Source organism: Rutilus rutilus (assembly GCF_951802725.1).
Source record: "Rutilus rutilus genome assembly, chromosome: 13".
NCBI lineage: Eukaryota > Metazoa > Chordata > Actinopteri > Cypriniformes > Leuciscidae > Rutilus > Rutilus rutilus.
In genome coordinates, this window is record NC_140218.1 from 19,962,341 (window position 1) to 19,983,189 (window position 20,849).

Here is a 20,849-nt window from a genome sequence, read left to right on the forward strand (position 1 = left end):
ATGGCGATGGAGGAATAGTGATGTGAGGATGACGATGATAGGCCGATGCAGCCTAAAACCAGTGCCGACAGCCAACGGCAGAGTCGAGGGAGGGAGGAGCCAAGGTGTAACAGTGGCTGACAACAACTGGGGTATGACCAACGTTGACAAAGCCGAAGGATCCACTGGCGCAGACGGAGAGCCGATGGAACTGAGCGACATCGCTGGCACTGGAGAACCCGCTGTAGCAGTAGAGGTGGAGGAACGGAGCGTAGCTGAAAGCCTGCAAATGACAACTGATCAAGGGGGAGCCGGTGGAACTAGGGAACCCGGTGGAGCCGCAAGGCCAAGGGTCTCTGTTGGAGCTGAAGGTGGGAGGAGCCAAAGTGGAGCCATCAGATCGACTGGCCGAGATGGAGCGAAGTGATCAGATGCTGGAGGAGGAGCAGCAGGATCCTCTTGCTCAGGCACTGCTGGTGGTTGAACGACCTGAGGCTCGATGTTACAGCAAGGCATCCCCAGAGACGGCGAAGGGCTGCAAACATCTAGCAGAGGCGGGGCTATAGGACTGGCTGATCTCTGCAGTGATGGCGGCAGATGGAAATCGTTCTCGATTTAGTGAATTTCGATGTAGTGCTTTCTTAAAACAGTGATGAAGGACTGACATATAATTCAGTCTATACAGGTCTCAGTGCTGTCTTGAAACAGCGATGATGAAGTACAGAGTTGATACGTCCGCATTGAAGACCATCAGCCAGTCCTCAGTTTCCATCAGCATTCCCTCAACCTGTTGTGGGCTCGCGCCCCTGGTCAGACTCACCGCAGGGTTCAGCTCTTTCCTTTTCATCTTGGGCTCTGGCCCACGCGTCGCAGCAGGTGGTAGCTCTCTGTCTGTGGGGGACTCTGATTTCTCCGTGGTCGAAGGTGGTGAAACAGGCTTTGGGTCTGGCTGTGTTCTGGACCGGGGATAGATGCTCTCCAGACACCGAATGATGGCTTCCCTCCAGTCTAGTCCAGAGGTGTCTGGGAGGTCTACAGGGTGATGATAATTAGCCCCAATCCAGAAAAATTACTTTAGGCTCTTGCTGGTGATGGCAAGACGAAAGAAATGTTCAGTTAGGTAAAGAAATTGTGGCTCATCCAAGCCACAGCAGTAAATTTCGCAGCATAATCCATATTAGGTCGGCTGTTCTGTCACAAGATGGAGAGTCCAAAAAGGGTTCAATAAACAAAAATGGTCCTTTAAGGCAAAGTAACAGCATGTCTACACAAACAACAACCAACCATTGAAGGATGAAACAGAACAACTTAAATACACAGTGATAATGAGATGATAACGAACAGGTGTGATGATTAGATGAGTGTCCATGACAACTGTTGACTGGCAGGAAACTAAGACAATTTAAATACAAGATGATATAATTTATCCTTTAAATGTATCATTTTAAATATAAAATGTTAAAATATTAATAAAACAAAATGATAATACTTAAAAAATCATAAATGATATAACAATATTTAATAAACAATGTAAATTTAAATAATATTATTTTAGTGTAAATTAGCATTGAATTGATAAACTTCTCTTAAAATAAACAGACTAAGTTCACACTAAATACAACAAACAAAAACTAGAATGCAACCTAATTTATATAACTGAGTTAAAAACACCAAACAGCAGCATGTAACTGAATATTTTGCTACAAAAAATATCTCAAATTATTTGCTACTATGTGGAAAGCGATGAAGCATTCTTTTTTAATTGTTCATTTGCACGGCCCAAACAAATAAATACAATTTCCCCAGTGCTTTTTGAGTGTGAGTGTGTTTGATTATTGACTTAATTCTCTCAACTGTCTATTATAATGCACAATACAATGTGACATTTTGTAATATGTCACTGTAGCATTTTGTAATATGTAAAACAGCTGGACTATTAAAATATGCAGTTAAAGTTAGTAATGGCACTACTGCTAGTTAGTTACTTCCCATCGCTTGTGTGTATGGGTTCATCCAGCTGGTACGGATATAACAAAGCATGCAGTTTTGTGTGAATGGCTTCACAGTTTCACAGCACATTGTTTTTTGTATGTATAAGTGTGTGTGTGTCCTTGAAAGCGGAATATAAACAGTGAAAAGATGTTCCCAGTTGTCAACGTTTCATTGTACCCCACTGTGTTGCAGATTTGTGTCAGTGTTTTGTCTGTATGCATCAATGTGAGTTATAAACCTTTGTGTGTGTGTGTGTGTGTGTGTGTGTGTGTGTGTGTGTGTGTACGTGTCCTTTCACACACTACATTGTTGGATGCTCCAGGCTTCCTGGCTCTCCGGCATACACTACTCAGCTTCCTGCTTGCTAAAGCTGCTAAGGGGGTTGTGTGTGAGGGACGAGATGAATAAAAACCATCTGGACGCTGCAGAGGTCTACAGACAGTGCTATAAGCACAGGGAAGCTGGCAGAACAGCCCAACAGCAGGGATTTGTGCACGGGCAAACACTACCTCTAGCTTTCTACAACAGGAAGAACAAAGAAAGAGTGATTCTTTAGAGGGGGAAAGCCAAACAATACCACAGCTTCCCACCCATACCACTAGCAGTGCTATTGTTCCCTGCACTGTATACAGGAGCCTCATAACCTCACTGCATTGGTTACTGGAGGATCATGGGATGTTACTCTGGGTGATTGCTGGGAAGGGTATTTACAGAGATCAGCACAAGACCAAGAGATGTAAAAGAAGGATTAAATGAGAGGAGACAGGAATTAGTCACCCTATGTGATTGGTTCTCAGCGAAATCTCCAGCTCTCGCAGGACTTTGGTGGATTCCTGAACCCTCCTGCGGAATTTCTGCACACAGAGAAACTGATGATTATTGGCATGTTTGGAGAAAACTCTGCAACTTCCCCAGAATAAAGTTTTTTTTAAACATTTCAATAAACACTAACTGGTGCCGGGTAAAACAACATTTATAGTTAACCTTTTAGCGATTAAAATATGTCAACACTAATGTCCTGCACATACGCTGCCATTCAAAAGTTTGGGGTCCGTAAGATTATTAAATGTTTTTAGGAGAAGGTATTTATTCTTAGCCAGACTGCATTTATTTGGTCTAAAATACAGTAAAAAAAACAAACAAAAAACATTAATATTGTGAGATATTATTACAGTTTAAAATAACTCATTTCTATTTTGATATATTTTGAAATGTAATTTATTCCTGTGATGGCAAAGCTGAATTTTCAGCATCATTACTTCAGTCTTCAGTGTCACATGATCCTTCAGAAATCATTCTAATATGCTGATTTCCTTTGAATTAGAAACATTTCTTATTATCAATGTTGAAAACAGTTAAAAACTGTTTATCTGCTCAATATTTTTGTAGAAACTGTGATACATATTATTTTTTGATGAATAGAGAGTTCAAAAGATGAGCATTAATTTGCATTTATGTATTAAACAGAAATCTTTTGCAATGTTACAAATGTCTTTGATTTGAAATGTAATGTATCCTTGCTGAATTAAATAAAATCTTACTGACCCCAAAATTTTATACAATTTATATATTATATATATATATATATTTTTTTACCATTTTCCTCCCTGTCTTTAGAATTAAAGGGGCTATTTTTCTGCTGTTGATTATAGTCTTCTATGTAAAGAATTAATCTGTTTCAGTAAGTTGTGGAAGTTCAGAACAACCCAATTGTCCAGTTCAGTTTCAATAGATAGTCTTTTTGTACAGGGAAGAACATTTTATGTTTTAAATTTTGTTTTAAAAGAACATTCACTAAAAGAGATGAAGGGCAATTAGATTTCTCACAACACAACCGCTTTAACTGCTGTAAATCATGTTCACATGCAGCCAGCTGAGAAACAGACATTGGTTTTATTTTCTAGAGGATGATGCTGACCTTGCGTGTGACTCTTGGGTCTAAATATCCACGTAGTTTCTGGATATATGTATGTGGAGGATTCTTCACTTGGAAACGCTCCTAACACACCAGAAGAGGGGGAGAAAGTTACACACAGATTATTAAACATCTCCAATAAAATATGAATGTGTTAATCTAACACATGCACATATTCTTAACATTCCATACTGTTTGTTTAAAAAACTTTGACATTATTCTAAAACAATTTTTTTTTTGCTGTAACTATGAACTCCCTTTTTCAGCAACATAGATTTGTCAAGATGCATGACTAGACGTTTATAAATAGTAGTTTTACAAGACATTGAAGTCATCATTTTTTCTACATGATCCTGTATTTAACAAGATGTGCAATTTTACCTAATGGTACAGTTTCTCTAAAAAATCCCTCATGTCATTCCAAGCCAGCATGACAGTATGAACTCAAAAGGAGACATTTTAAAGACTGTACAGGCTGCTCTTTTCCATGCAATTACAATGAATGGGGACCAAAATCACCATAAAATGTTAATAAAAAGAATCTATACGACTAATGGAAAACTTCAGTCCCCGCTCATTTTAACTGCATGGAAAAGAAGTTTCACAGAAGAACATGGGTTTAAAACAACATGAGGGAGAGTAAATGATGACAGAACTTTCATTTTTGGGTGTACTGTTCCTTTAAATGATATCCTGTCATTCAGAATCCTGTAATCTACCTTTTCTTTTGTGTAAGAAATAATTAAAATCGTATATAACTTTCTAAGTGTCTATAAAATGTCAAGCAACTTGTTCTCTTAACTTGTTAATAATAATATTTTAAAGGCCATGTCGACGACACCATTCTTGGAGGCATGTTCTTCTGGACTGCATTACAGAAGCAAGGGTGTGGCATAAAAGTGGGTCACTGTGGAGGCTGTACCTGGTCACAGATGAGGTCCCACTTCTTCTCATTATCGTACTGCCGGAGGAGACGTGCTTTATCTGGCGGCAGGTTCATAGAGTTCTGAAAAACAGAGAGCGCTCTTGCATCAGAACACACAGGAAGTCATGTATTCCTCCGTGTACCCATGGCAACGACCTTGCAGAGACGTCTCTGTGCTCGTTTTCTTTGGGTCACAGTGGTTTCTACCCAGACACGAAACCCTGCAATCTCTGATCTCACGTCCTGTGCTGACTTCTTATATCCTGTTTAAAATCATATTCATCTTCAGAGTCAGACATCAAGGAAATCATTGTACCAAATTCTCCATCTCAAACTATATGAAGGAAATGATGAGCAGTGCTTGCCTTTGCAAAACTCACTGCCACACTTGTGGGTGTTGCTATGCAGTTGCTATAGTGTTCTGAGTAGTTTGTAGTGTGTTGTCATGTGTTTACTAAGGGGTTGTTAGAAAGTTACACAACAAACTGCATTACATGAAGTAGCATTCATGTCCATAGCACAAACACAAGAGCAGGATTAAAGAAAAGTTTTTTTCGGAATTAAGCAATTACGTAAAAGTAGATGCTTCTACTGAAGTTAATTTTTGTTACTTTCAAAAAAAAAAAAAATTTTTTAATTAAAAAAACATTTTTGTAAAAATTAATTATTATTTTTGTTTTTAATTTTAATTTTTTTTTCGCTGTGTTACTGTGTATCAGAGAACACAATGTTCCGCAAGAGCTGATATTATGAACATAAGTATAAACTTATTTTACAGCAGAGCAACAGCTAAATAGAACCTTGCTTGCAAGTTTATTAAAGTCAAAGACTTTATATACAGAAAGACGGTTCACTCCTATTACTTAGGAATGGGAGAAAGTGCATAAATTTGTTTTCTAAACGCTTGAATCATGACAAAAAACAGCAGCCTGAAAACTGCTGTGTGATTAGAGCATTTAAAAACAAAATTTATGAGACAGTTTTTGTCATATTTCATTGGTGATTTCAAATATGAAATTCAATTGTAAGCTTGGTGAAGAGTTTTGGAGAACTGGATGTTTCACCATTCAGAGAGATCGGAGCTGCACGGAACTGCCCGAGAGGAGCTTGATGTCTGAAAGATGTCTGCCGAGTGAAATAACTTGTCTTAAAGGAACTCTTTAAAGTCAGTATGTTTATAGAAACTTGCGTGAATAGTAACACACTCGGTTAAATCATGACACAGGCATCTGAATGTAACTCTGTCGCCCCCTAGACTACTGAAGTTTATTAAGTACAGACAAACGCAAGCACTACCATCTGCGTTAATGTAATCAAATTTTCTTGAGGGTCGGTAAAAATGTTTAATGCTTTTGGAAAAAATGCTCACGGGGTTGCATTTAGTTGATCAAAAATACAATAAAACCATATAATTAACAAATAATGTTGTGAAATATTATTACAATTTTATATAATGTTTTATATATAAAAAAAATTTCCTGTAATGGCAAAGTTTTCACCAGCCATTGCTCCAGTGTTTAGTGTCACATGATCCTTCAGAAATCATTCTGGATTCAATTCAGGATTTTTTGATAAATAGAAAGTAAAAAAAAAAAGAAAAAAAAAAGCATTTCTTTTGTAAAAAACAAATCTTTTGTAACATTATAAATGTTTACTGTCACTTTTGATCAATTTAATGCATCCTTCCTTAATAAAAGTATTAATTTCTTTAAATAAAAATTATTTCTGACTCCAAACTTTTAAACAGAAGACTAAGTGTTAGATTTACTGTATGTTCTCATAATTCTCATAAATCAGTGTGATTATAACAATAATGCTATTGTGTTTACTGATATATAAATGATTGTACTTCATGCCACTTCTTAGCAGGACATTTCACATAGGCCTACTACTCTCTTATTTCAGGTCACGTTTGCACTACAAACAGATCAGTAAGTGATTTGTCTTCAAAATGTCTTTAATGGTGGAACACACGCTGAGTCAGTTGTGGGGTGTGAGCTGACAACTGTCTCCAACAAACACTGAATTTCCCTTTATTAACCTGAGACTCTGTGCTGTGATTAAAGATAGCGAACAGCAGATAGGCACTGAGCCAGATTATCACAGCATGTTACAGACCTCTCAGTGGGTTTCCCTTTGAAGATGGAAAAGGTGTTTGTTCTGAAGATGCCATTCACGCCCATATCAACACCCGCCTGAGCATCACCTACATCCTTGCACTCCACATTAGAGTGATTCATCCACCCCAAAAGTCAACAGCTTCAAAGTCTACAGCCAAGGCAACATATCATCTCAGTGAAATTACATGACCACATCATTATAAACAACATGTTTTTCCAGTCTGACTCGATGATTTGTGGAAAGTGAATATTGTGTGTTGAAAGAATTTGTTTTATTTTATTTCCACTGTAAAGTGATTACACCTTTCCACAACCCCATATGAATCATATTCAGTGACAAGTCTATGAAAGGCTGGTGGTGAATGCAGTGTGTATTACAGTAGTGTCAGAATTAAAATTTCCTGATAATTTACTCACCCCCACGTCGTCAAAGATGTTCATGTCTTTCTTTCTTCAGTCAGAAAGAAATTAAGGTTTTTGAGGAAAACATTCCAGAATTTTTCTCCATATAGTGGACTTCAATGGGATACAACTGTTTGAAGGTCCAACTTGTAGTTTCAATGCAGCTTCAAAGGACTCTACATGATCCCAGCCAAGGAATAAGGGTCTTATCTAGCGAAACGATCTGTCATTTTCTAAAGAAAAATAAACATTTATATACTTTTAAACCACAAATGCTCCTCCTGCACTAGCTCTGCGATTAACAACGCACGACTACGTAATCATGTTGAAAGGTCACGCGTGACATAGGCGGAAATACCAACCTAGTGTTTACAAAGCAAATGTGCAAAGACTAAGTCAAATGCTATTTACAAAAAAAAAAAAGGTAAAACAAAGATGTCGGATGATTTTGGAAGTTTTCATCCTTCCCTACCTTTTTGAACCGGAACACGTGACCTTTCAACGTGATTAAGTAGCCTAATGCGTGGCACAAGACAAGCATTTGTGGTGAAAAAGTATATATTTTTATTTTATTTTATAGAAAATGACAGATCGTTTCGCTAGATAAGACCCTTATTCCAGAGCCCTTTGAAGCTGCTTTGAAACTGCAATTTGGACCTTCCACGATATGGACCTTAATTTATTTTCGACTGAAGAAAGAAAGACATGAACATCTTCTTGGATGACGTGGGGGTGAGTAAATTATCAGGAAATTTTTATTCTGAAGTGAACTAATCCTTTAACTCAATCTGCATGAAATCCCAGCATTCTCTATAGGGCACAGCTGATTGGTTCTTGCTGTATCAGTAGCCAATGAACTCGCTGCTCAAACTTCAAACACTGGTCAGCATTTGCTGTAGCAGCATAGCACGCTTTCAGAAACCCTCCACCTTCCCCAACTCCACCTGTATAGATCTGCTACGGGTAATTCATGTATGCTATATTGTACAGCAGCAGCATTGCTCACAGCAGTGTTTCGTGTATGTATTGGTAGTAGCAAGTCCCATACTTGCTCTATAGCAGCAGCAATAACAGCAGCAGCAGTGTAGCAGATCTATTCCGCCAAGACCAAACATATCAACATTGTCATATCCATTACCATGTCAATCACACTGAGTTCTTGTCATGACAGAACTTAAAGTTTTGCAGCAGAGTTCATTCAGTGAAGGATTCACTGGAAAACTAGCCACCTGCTAGTTTTCAGCTGCGTAAAAGCAACCAGAAGACCGTGTAAAAGTACATGTTCTACTAAACAACTGCATGCACTTTTATCAAATTGTAATCTATAACATCAGAAAAATTACACAACAAAACATCATCTTACTTGTTCAAACACGCTCCAAAACACGGATTCGAAACTTAAGATTTTGAAGAATGCACCAATCATTAGTAAAAGTTTTTTTATTTTTTTATTCATAATAATTTATAAAAATGTATTCAGAATTAAAGTCCACAGCTGTTCAATTACAATGGAGCTGTAGATTTAGGAATTGACTTATAAATCCGATGTGTTTCTCAGACAGTTCAGCTTCCAACATTAAATACAACAGCAGACAGACTCAACTGACCATGCAGTAAATTTGTTTAGTTTGAAACCACATTCGACTGGAACACATCCCAATTATGATGACTAGGGTCTGTAATGTCTGAAAAGCTAACAAAATTCAGCAGAAATGACAATGTGTAAAAAGAGGCCCTGGAGAATGTTATTTGGCTCTGTCTGTGAAGATCTCAAGCATTACATTCTCTCCCACAATTCCCCTTCCGAAGTCTTTTTTTTTTTCTTCAGTATTGACCGACATTGTGCATTCCAGATGTCCACAGTTACAGAAGGAATGTGTCGTGTTTATAACAGTAATGAATTTGGCTATAAATGATCCCACTTCATCTTTTATTTCACTCTATTTTCCCTCCATTCCCTTCTCTTTGAGGAGAACTCTATTTTCCCTTCTCTTCTTTACATTCTTGGAGGATAAAAGTTTTATCTCTTTCTCTAAATCTTTCTCTCTCTACTCTCTCCGACTCAAATGTCAAAGATGGAGTGGGTGACTCCTACACTTGTTAGCATGCAGCATGTAATAAATGACGTAAACGTCAGCTCTTTCTGATGAGCTCACTGCTTCCGAACATTTCACACAACAAACCGCATCCATTGTTTTTGAGGAAGAAAGGACAGAAAAGCCTACAAAAATACCATCATCCATGCTTAGTCAATATGAAAGCATCCAGTCTCTGAGGAAATATCAACTATACTGTATTTTTACGTCAATAGCAAAAGAGGCTGTAGATAAAATCCAGTTTGAAAGAAATATAGCCTAATCTCATTATTCTCACATTTTTCTCACAAATGAGACTAAATAAACAGTATATTGAAACTTTTTCTTAAATTTCCCAGTTCTCAGAAAATGCCTCTACATATATGCTATGTATATAAAAGGAGAGATCTTAATGTCTCATATTTGCTAATATACTAAAGTCTGGAATCAAAAGTCAAAGATTTCAATATGAATTCAAACATTTCTTCATCTTTTTCCCCAAAACCAAATACTTTGCTATCCACAATAATTTCAGAGCTCTATTCTTTTAATTCAACTCAACAATTGCATTATTTATTTCTCATAAGCAGATTATAAGAAACATCTGAAACAAAGTTGATACTTAAAGAGCTCCAGCCCCCTAAGCTATGAAAGAGCAACCTAAGGAAAAGCTTCAAAAGCTTAAAAATAGGAGTCAGAGGTTGGATCTGGCCATATGTCTGTTGCTGGGTTGTCAGGACTGCCTAGTGACCATTTGTTGGTCTGATATGTAATTAGGGCACTTAGAACACAGAGAGGTTCCAGTCCTCCATTCACATGACGATCCAAGATCTGGTGCCACATCACTGATAACAGCGGCTGCAAAGAGCTCAGATGAGTCTTTATCTGATCTACAGTAGCTCTCTGAGTTTTAGGCTTCTTTGTTTTCTGGTCCAGAAACGAGTTACTAAGTAAATAAGTTTCACTTTTCGGATTCAGTTCTGCAGTTTTTACCCTAGGGGTTTTTTCTCAGGCCCCAAGAGCTTCCTGCACAGATATTATTAGCCAAACCATTGGAGTGCTACACCAACACAAAGAAACTTGCATAAGTACAAAAAAAAAAAAAAAAACATAGAACACATAAACGTCTTTGAATCAAAGGGGAAACTATCAATACTAAAACTCACTGAAGTAAGATCAAAGAAAACACCATGAAGATTTTAATATTTATAGAGCTGAATGAGAAAAACTAGCTTGTCCACCCCAGGCCACACTGAAAACAACAGTCTGAAATAGCAAAATGCTGAATTCGGTCCTAACCACTGAGATGGCACACAGTACAATGGAATGAAAGTGCTTTGTCAATTCCTGGAAAGGAAGAACATGTTATTTTGGCATAAAAAGTCCCACATATTCAGCATGAAACGTCTGCAAACATTATACAATATAAAAAGGTGGTCATGTCCAAAAATATGAATGATAAAACAAAACAAAACAAAACAAAAAACACCAGATGTTCTACATTCCCCAAAAGACCTTCCTTGCTACTCTGCTAGAGCAAAAGGATCAGCTAACTGGCTATCCCTAATCTAATTTTGCTAATCTCATTTGACTTTTCCTACAAAAGTCCAGTCTTGTTTTCCTGCCATAATGACTTTAAAAAGAGACCCACATCTTACATGCGAGATGAAAATACCTTCAATTTTTAAAGTAGGACCAATGACTGAAAATAAAACATAAAATCAACTCCCTTAAAGCTCTTTACTTCCAGAATAGAGTGACGCTACCCACGACAGGGACAAAAAGAGCTTCTGTTTGATCCCAGTATAGTTTGTAAAAGGGTGACTGTGGGGACACAACAAAGAACCATTGCCTTTCTCTGGCATGTTGAGTTGTTTGGCAAATTATTATGTTGAACAATAGACTGTGGCTATCAGTTACACTTTTTAACACTAAAGTAAAAAAAAAAAAAAAACTCAAGTGAATGTATTTTAACTTCTGGGAACATGAATTTTTACATGTATGACACATTTGGAAAACCCCTTTCTAATAAGACCAAACAAATTTTTTAAAAAAGAGGAATAGAAGTGTGGGAGAGGAAAGACCCGTTATGAGATGAACCGTGTGAATAACTGAAAATTAAAGTGAGCAAAGACCATGCTACAAATTACAGGTGGAGTTGGGGGAATTAACTAGAAATTGGGACAGTTGGCTGATGAGGGAGTGGGACAGGCAAAAGATGTGTCTTAAGAGAACAGTAGCTTGATTTGTAGTTGGGTATCAGGTTGCAGAGAATGAAGAGAAGTAAAGAGCCCAAGAGACAGAGAACAGAAGGGGGAAACAAACCCCAGTCACGCACAGCCCTTCTTACAAAACACCACACATGATGGAGAGCACAGTTCAGGCAGGAAGACAACATACAGACAAAGAAACCAATCTGTGCTTTCTCATCTGGAGGTTTGGCCTCCTGTTTATGAATTGTAACATTGCCAGAAATACCAATGTAAACTCTTCAAATTCAACATGAAATGTATTCACAATTTTTTTCTTCTATAATATGACAGCCTAAATCTGATCTATTTCTGTATTTTTCAACAATATCTCATATTTGCCAATACACCAAAGGAAGAGACTTCAATTTGAATTCAAGCATTTCTTTCTTAGCAGTGTTTTCCAAAACCAAATAATCTACACTTAATTCACATTAATTTCACAGCTCTATTCTTTTACTTTACATCAAGAATTTCCTTATGTCATAAACAACTTTAAGAGAAACATCTGAAAACATCTGGAAAAATTTCCTATTTCTGAGTAAAACAAGATATAATGATATTTGTTTAAATACTAATAATAATTGTATTATAATTATTATTACTTAAGTATTTATATTATATTACAATTAATAATAATGATGTCCTAGAGGATGCTGGAGCCTATCAGCATCCCAGACCAGAGATAGAGAAATTTGTATTATTGTTATCAATTGATATTATTTACAATATGTAATGTAAGTTGCTATTTTTGATGAAAGATTATGAAAACAAACCTGTTTTTCTTTAAAATAACATGCAATGATGAATCATTCATAATAAGACCAGGAACATGTATTAAAGGATTAGTTCACCCCAAAATGAAAATTTCCTAATAATTTACTCACCCCAATGCCATCCAAGATATCCATGTCTTTCTGTCCTCAGTGGGAGAGAAATGATGTTTTTGAGGAAAACATTTCTGGATTTTTCTTCTAACAATGGACTTCATTGGTTACCATCGTTTTTAAGTCCAAATCAATGCAGTTTCAAAAGTCTTCGAAGTGTTTAAACGGGCTGTACGCGATCACAGCTGAAGAAGAGGTTGTTATCTAGTGAAACGATAGGTCATTTTAATTTAAAAAAAATAATTTATAGACTTTTTACCTTCAATAGTTCGGATTGAGCTGATCAACAAACGGACAGGGAACTACGTCATCACGTTGAAAGGTCACGCTGGCGCCGGGTGGTACCACTGTTTACAATGCGACCGTACGTAGGAGGATAGTTCAAATAGTATTGTTTGCTATTATATATATAGTAATAATATTCAGTGAATATGAATATGAATAGTAGTTCAAATAGTATTGCCGGCGCCGGAGTGACCTTTCAACGTGGTCGTTTCGCTAGATAACAACCTCTTCTTCAGCTGTGATCGCGTACAGCCCGTTTAAACACTTCAAAGACTTTTGAAACTACATTGATTTGGACTTAAAAACGATGGTAACCAATGAAGTCCATTGTTAGAAGAAAAATCCAGAAATGTTTTCCTCAAAAAACATAATTTCTCTCCCACTGAGGAAAGAAATACAGGGATATCTTGGATGGCATTGGGGTGAGTAAATTATTAGGAAATTTTCATTTTGGGATGAACTAATCCTTTAATTATGTTGTAATTTAAATATGTTATATGGCCAGATCCAACCTCTGACTCCTATTTTTAAGCTTTTGAAGCTTTTCCTTAGGTTGCTCTTTCATAGCTTAGGGGGCTGGAGCTCTTTAAGTATCAACTTTGTTTCAGATGTTCTTATAATCTGCTTATGAGAAATAAAAAATGCAATTGTTGACTTGAATTAAAAGAATAGAGCTCTGAAATTAATGTGGATAGCAAAGTATTTGGTTTTGGGGAAAAAGATGAAGAAATGTTTGAATTCATATTGAAATCTTTGACTTTTGATTCCATACTTTAGTATATTAGCAAATATGAGACATTAAGATCTCTCCTTTTATATACATAGCATATTTGTAATTATGGACAATTTTTGATTTCATATTGACTTTAAAAGACAGATAAAAGACCCTGCTTAAGGGCCAACATCACAAATCAGCATCAAAATGGCCCTTCTTACCCATATTAATGTGGTCAAATATTAGTCTTCACCAGGGGGACAGCTATGGCATGTTTAAAAGAGGGCCACACACTTTTACAGCCTTATTTGGCCGGTCCTCCGTCCGCTCTGAGAGGTCGGTAGGAGTTCATGTGAGCAAAAATTCTTAGCTGCATTTATAAACACAAACAATGCAAATATGTTTTGCACCCATGCACAGCTCCGAGTGACTGCTCCCATGCCTGAGCCTAGACTCTGGGAGACATCCAACATAAACTCCTCCAAAGCCCACTTAAACCTACAAGCTTAATGTAATTTAAACCGTAAAGCCAATAAGAGTGGTTTACAAACTGATCTAAATGGCTCTTTGACTACTAAGTCAACAGGTAGAGTCTCCTACTTCACTCCATTTTATCAGTTTTAATGGTAGCCTACTGTAGTAAAGGAATAATGAGGAGGAAAGTCTGGGATCTTATATTCTTTCAATGGATCTAGCATGTGTCAGCATAGTCGACTAGACCAGAGCAGACCGCCAGACACACACCGTCTCCCCATCTAAACCGTCTCCGCCGTTCAGCTACTGAGCTCTACCTAATAGGTCCCCAGGCGCCGAGCGTCAACGCAGGACCTGAGGAATGTACACCAACCCTGCCAGATTTAGTGGACTGCGAGTTTGAATGGGAAATAATAGCTCTTACTGAACGTCACACTGGGCTGAAGCATTTTCCTCCCATTTTTCCAAAATTGTTTGGTACTTTTGGGGAAAAGTGTGTTTTGAAGAAACCCTTCTGTACAGTCATTAATAAAGCAGTAAAATATTAAAACTTTCCAACCATTCTTTCCTTACAAAAAAACCCTCTTGCAGTACATTTGTAGACCCTGGTTGAAAAAACTGGCCCTACGACACACTGTAAAAAAATTCTAACCTCCCTAACTCAAAATTTTCTAGTGACTGATAACATCTAAATTTTTCAATTGGCCCAAGTGAAATTCTGTAAATTATACAATTAAATTTACAGATTTTCACTTGGGCCAATTGAAATGTACAGAATTTCACTTGGGCCAATTGAAAAATGTAGATGTTATCAGTCACTAGAAAATTTTGAGTTAGGGAGGTTAGAATGTTTTTACAGTGCAAACATGGACTAATTTTATTAACATTAAAAGATAATACCCTTCTATGATCATTATTATACCATAGTTAGGCCAGATATTAATTTAATAATATAGTATAACATGATATGATATTTGGAATTAATGTTATTTATATTTTAAAATAAAATGATATATCTGTCTATGGACCCTCTTGCAGGACATTCCCGGAAGAATGACTAACAGAGTCTCATTGAAGAAAATTACCTTAAGCAATGACATCACATATCACATGTAAACGACAGTATTGGGTTCATGGGTGAATTTCCATATTTTACAAAACCACATCAACACGAAGTCTTTAAGCTTATGTTCCTCTTATTCCTTGAAACAGTGTATAATACAAGAAAGAAGCACAGGCACCTCAGATATGAAGGGTATCACAAGACCAGGGGGACTTCCACCTATTTAATTTAAAAGTAACAGTTTACTCTGACCAAAAGGAGGACGGGGCAGTTCTCAAGCAAGTCTCCTGGCACTGAGCAAGACAAAATGGAGTGTGAGAAAATGCTATCCTCCATTCACTGCAATGACACCTAATCTCCCAATCCTAACCAGTAACCTGAACCAGGCAATCACAACAAAGCAAATCCACAAAACACAAATGTCCCATCCACCCACCACAGAAAGAGAGTGAGGTCAAGGTACTAGTGAACTGCCACACCATCCCCCACCTGTTGTTTATATAAGAAACACAAACAATCCCCATTCCAAACCATTCAGGATTTAAGCCCAAAGTATACTTATTTTTTTTACGTAAAGTATACTCCATTTAATAGCGTGCACGAATGCAGGCACATGCGTTCTAGCAAGTTTCATCTTTGTCCAGTGTCTGCGTTATTTGACTGATAAAAATGTCTTTGTATTCTTTTAAAGCTACAATATGTAAGATTTTTATAATAAAATATCCAAAAATCACTTGCACAGTGTGATATATTTCCTGCAGTTGTGTACTTACAATATCCCAAAAGTTCCCAAAGATGTTTAATTTCAGAGAAATTCCAATTTTAAATAATGGCTCGTCCCTGTCGCCCTGTCCCACTTGTAGCCTGTCAATGACGTAATATCCGCGTTATTCCTGGTTTCCGCTCGTACTGCCATAGTAACCATGGCGATAGACGTGGACAACTGCATTACGTCTAGCGGCACGCTCACGCTGTTGTTGTTTCGTTCAAACATTATGGACCATGGCAAGCAGACTTTGGGACAAAAGGAGAACTACAATGAGGATTAATATCAGCGTGGCGTTTTCAAGATGCCGAGAGCTCCATGTCCGTGACAAACTTCGACTTGACAGTGACGCGCAAATGTAGAGGTGAGCAAGTGTACATAAAACTAATCAATGTTATACAGCTCAACATGATGAAATGTTAGAATGTGATCAGTATGTTATTCTAATGTTGATCTAGCTTACTGCTAGTCTCATACAGACAAACTAACACATATAACATTATAACTTTCAACACACTCAAATGCAGTTTAGTGTGATAGTGTAGAACAAGTGAAACAGTGCTGCGTTACCTCACAAGTTTCATTCGTCTAATAAAATGACCTGTGTGAGTATTAATTCAGCACTTGTGGGTAGTTCGGTGAATGAAATGTCCTTATTCCTTTATATCCGTGGGACTCGCGTGTGGCGCTGATATCTGTCTCTCATTAGCAATCACGACCTGCTTCATACCACAGTCATGTTAAAAACATCAATGTATTCACTCATCCATAAACATTATTAGATCCTTCGGCATGACGGCAAGTTCCATAATTCCGCTTATGCGTCATCAACCTACGCCTTTGTTATTTTAAGAGGTTAGCGACCCCTAGCGGCGAAAAAAAAATCCATAGTGTAGCTTTAAACTAAAGTTTCGGCTATCTCATAACCCCCTCACACAATCACTTTTTAGGCTTCTGTTGTTGTTGCAGTCTCCGATATTTTGTTTTTTTTATTTTCTGTCTCTTTTGTTCTGTTTTCTACTGTGAAAAAATGGCTTGTGGAACAAACTGGTTAGTGCAAAACAAATTCAATGCGCATGTGGGACCTGCGTGTACAAAGTACAAGCTGTTACAAATATCACGCTGCATGCAAACTATTCTTGTGACGAAATTTGCGTCACGCGCACTGAACACGGACTCTTGCATAAGCATAAAAACCGAAGTATAGTTTGGGCTTAAAGTTGAATATAATAAATCAAATATAATAAATCAAAATAAAAAACATTTAATTTAAATACATAATAATAAATGATAATTTGAAGTAGATATATAATAAAAATACGTAAAATAATAATAATAATAGGCTAAGGCTACAATAAAATATTCAAATAAAAAATAGAATAAAATTAATAATAATATTAATTTAAAATAAAAATATATAATACAATTAAAATAAATTAAAATGATAATAACAATATACACTCACCTAAAGGATTTTTAGGAACACCATACTAATACTGTGTTTAACCCCCTTTCGCCTTCAGAACTGTCTTAATTCTACGTGGCATTGATTCAACAAGGTGCTGAAAGCATTCTTTAGAAATGTTGGCCCATATTGATAGGATAGCATCTTGCAGTTGATGGAGATTTGTGGGATGCACATCCAGGGCACGAAGCTCCCGTTCCACCACATCCCAAAGATGCTCTATTGGGTTGAGATCTGGTGACTGTGGGGGCCATTTTAGTACAGTGAACTCATTGTCATGTTCAAGAAACCAATTTGAAATGATTCGAGCTTTGTGACATGGTGCATTATCCTGCTGGAAGTAGCCATCAGAGGATGGGTACATGGTGGTCATAAAGGAATGGACATGGTCAGAAACAATGCTCAGGTAGGCCGTTGCATTTAAACGATGCCCAATTGGCACTAAGGGGCCTAAAGTGTGCCAAGAAAACATCCCCCACACCATTACACCACCACCACCAGCCTGCACAGTGGTAACAAGGCATGATGGATCCATGTTCTCATTCTGTTTACGCCAAATTCTGACTCTACCATCTGAATGTCTCAACAGAAATCGAGACTCATCAGACCAGGCAACATTTTTCCAGTCTTCAACTGTCCAATTTTGGTGAGCTCGTGCAAATTGTAGCCTCTTTTTCCTATTTGTAGTGGAGATGAGTGGTACCCGGTGGGGTCTTCTGCTGTTGTAGCCCATCCGCCTCAAGGTTGTGCGTGTTGTGGCTTCACAAATGCTTTGCTGCATACCTTGGTTGTAACGAGTGGTTATTTCAGTCAAAGTTGCTCTTCTATCAGCTTGAATCAGTCGGCCCATTCTCCTCTGACCTCTAGCATCAACAAGGCATTTTCGCCCACAGGACTCCCGCATACTGGATGTTTTTCCATTTTCACACCATTCTTTGTAAACCCTAGAAATGGTTGTGCGTGAAAATCCCAGTAACTGAGCAGATTGTGAAATACAGATTGTGGCACCAACAACCATGCCACGCTCAAAATTGCTTAAATCACCTTTCTTTCCCATTCTGACATTCAGTTTGGAGTTCAGGAGATTGTCTTGACCAGGACCACACCCCTAAATGCATTGAAGCAACTGCCATGTGATTGGTTGATTAGATAATTGCATTAATGAGAAATTGAACAGGTGTTCCTAATAATCCTTTAGGTAAGTGTATAGTAATATATTATTATTATTATTATTATAAAAATATATATAATTATTAATTTAAATGATTTACACACGAAAACCTTTCTGTAATGACCATTTCACCAGGTTTCATTGCAGATTGTGTTGCCTTTGTTTATCTGCCCCAGGACACACCACTATTATCAGCTGTGAAAAGAGAATGAACTTGCTCATTGAAAGTAAAGCTAGCAGTTCAGAACTGTTAGAGAACACTGAAAAAGCACGGCATACGAAATTTCCCTCTCAAATTTCTCAACAACACAGCGAGCGTTAACTGGTGAACACAGACGTTGTAATGTTGATGAGGACATTAACGGTCTACAGCTGTAAACTGCAAACTAGTGAACTATGCTCTTCTCCACCAACAGATTCCCTGGGGCTTTTAGCAACTCCTCATGTCTGCCACAAATCATAAGTCAGGTCAAAGACACAGAAACACATTTCCCTTTAAAACAGAAAAGTTCAGAAGCTTGTAAGACAACCTGGCCATTCTTATCTAAAAATGTTGAGAAAAATTTACACTTTTAAGCATGCTATGTGAAAGTGTCTTCTTGAGCCTCATTTAAGAACTATTCTTTTCAGTGATGTGGTTAATTAGAAATATTTCCTTTGATTTCAGGAACTGCTGAAGATCATGATGAGGATTCCAGATGTGACGTTCTCTTTCTACTTGACAGGATCTGCGGCACATTAATTATTCAGACTCTCTTTAATGGTGTCATGATCAAACACATCTCAGTTATTAAATAGGGGCAGAATTAATTCTAACCATGTGAATCAGATCTGGAGTTATGAAGAAGGAACTGAGCTTATAGTGATAAACATTTGGCAAATATAATTTATAGTGAATCAGAGCCTCTGGCTGACTTAAAAAGAGGATGTCCTGTTTGCGTCTTCGGTCGGCCACACAGGAGATGGAGAGGAACAGGGTCATAACGGATATACACAGAGAGTACAACAGGAATGGGATAACAGGAGACAGCTTCACTTTGACATCGAAACATGCACGACTGCACTCACTCTTGTACACATACAGTATGTTAGCATATATTTTATGGCAACTGACCTGATATATATCGGGGGGGAGGGGGTCACTAATTTTAGTGAGGTTTATGCTTACAACAAGAGTCAACAAGTATCACACATACACACAGATAGATAGATAGATAGATAGTGTTACATTATTTAACACACAGCAGTTGGAGATCTATCCATGAAAATACCAAAGTGGCTCAAAATGCTGCCAGCATGGAAAAGTGGAACTTGCTGTGCAGAATCCTGAAGAAAATCTGTAGCTGAGGAGGCCATCAGACCCACGTCATAATGATGTGATGAGTAAATTCACCCTGAGATAATAATAATGGTGAGTTCTATAGTGCAGAGTCACCACCCACTCAGTCCTGCCAACCTTAAAATACACGGAACAACGGATGTACTCTTTTCTAAACGCGAGTCTGAGAAAAGGAGTCAAAAAAGAGGAAATATAGGTTTCCTTATAACGAGTTCTGTGATACTGACAAAACCGAAACAACATTTATTTACAGACATGTGCAGAAATAGTATTTATCTGTAAGTAAGAACTCTTGCAGCAGTTCCTGCGAGCTCTAGAGTAAAAGAAACGAGCACAAAGGGCTCAGGGGGGAGAGGCCCTTTCTCTAAAACAACACACACTCACAGAGCCTCCATTGTGCTGGAGAGGAAACCACTGCTCAGAGTGGACCCTCAACACAGCTGCAAGAGAACAGCCTGACACACACACCTATGGCCAAATATAAACCATCCACAAGTATATTTGCATATATTGTTCGATATATTGTACATGGCAGTTACACTACAAAAAATGACATCTTTAAATTGGTGTTTATGACTTGAGTAAAAAATCAACAACAACAAAATCTTTGAAACAAGATAAATGTACTTGACAGGCAACAAACACTGCATAAGACATTTAGACTATAGCCTATAGTTGATTTAATTGAATTTTTCTTACCGTGCGTGCAAGCAATTTTTTTTCTTGTTTAAGCAAAAAGTTTGTTCGATTTATGCTCAACAGGAAAGAAAATAAATATATATTCATTATACTTTTAATGAATACCACATAAACATTGATCAGCAAACATAAACAAAAGCTCAACCATAGTTGCTTGACGCGCAATAACAAACGTCATTGGTTCTTGCTGAAGCTCAAACATGCTGCGTAACACAAGAATGAACCTCATTGGTTCTCGCACGTCAAGCAAACATGCTTGAGCTTCCATTTACCACAACTGATGTGTGCATTGATGAATGTTTGTATATGTATTAGGGGTGTAACGGTT

General features: G+C 37.5%; 1 protein-coding gene across 7 annotated transcripts in view; it reads right to left on the minus strand.

The window, feature by feature from the left end:
• fmnl3 (formin-like 3) overlaps nucleotides 1–20,849 on the minus strand; it is a 54,706-nt gene that overhangs the window by 20,866 nt on the left and 12,991 nt on the right. For all 7 annotated transcript variants that reach the window (XM_084427648.1, XM_084427647.1, XM_084427646.1 and 4 more), the window contains exons 2-4: nucleotides 4,809–4,892; nucleotides 3,890–3,970; nucleotides 2,749–2,825 (exon numbers count right to left, since the gene is read on the minus strand). In XM_084427648.1, coding sequence (XP_084283774.1) covers nucleotides 2,749–2,825; nucleotides 3,890–3,970; nucleotides 4,809–4,892 — 242 coding nt within the window. The remainder of the gene's footprint in view (nucleotides 1–2,748; nucleotides 2,826–3,889; nucleotides 3,971–4,808; nucleotides 4,893–20,849) is intronic.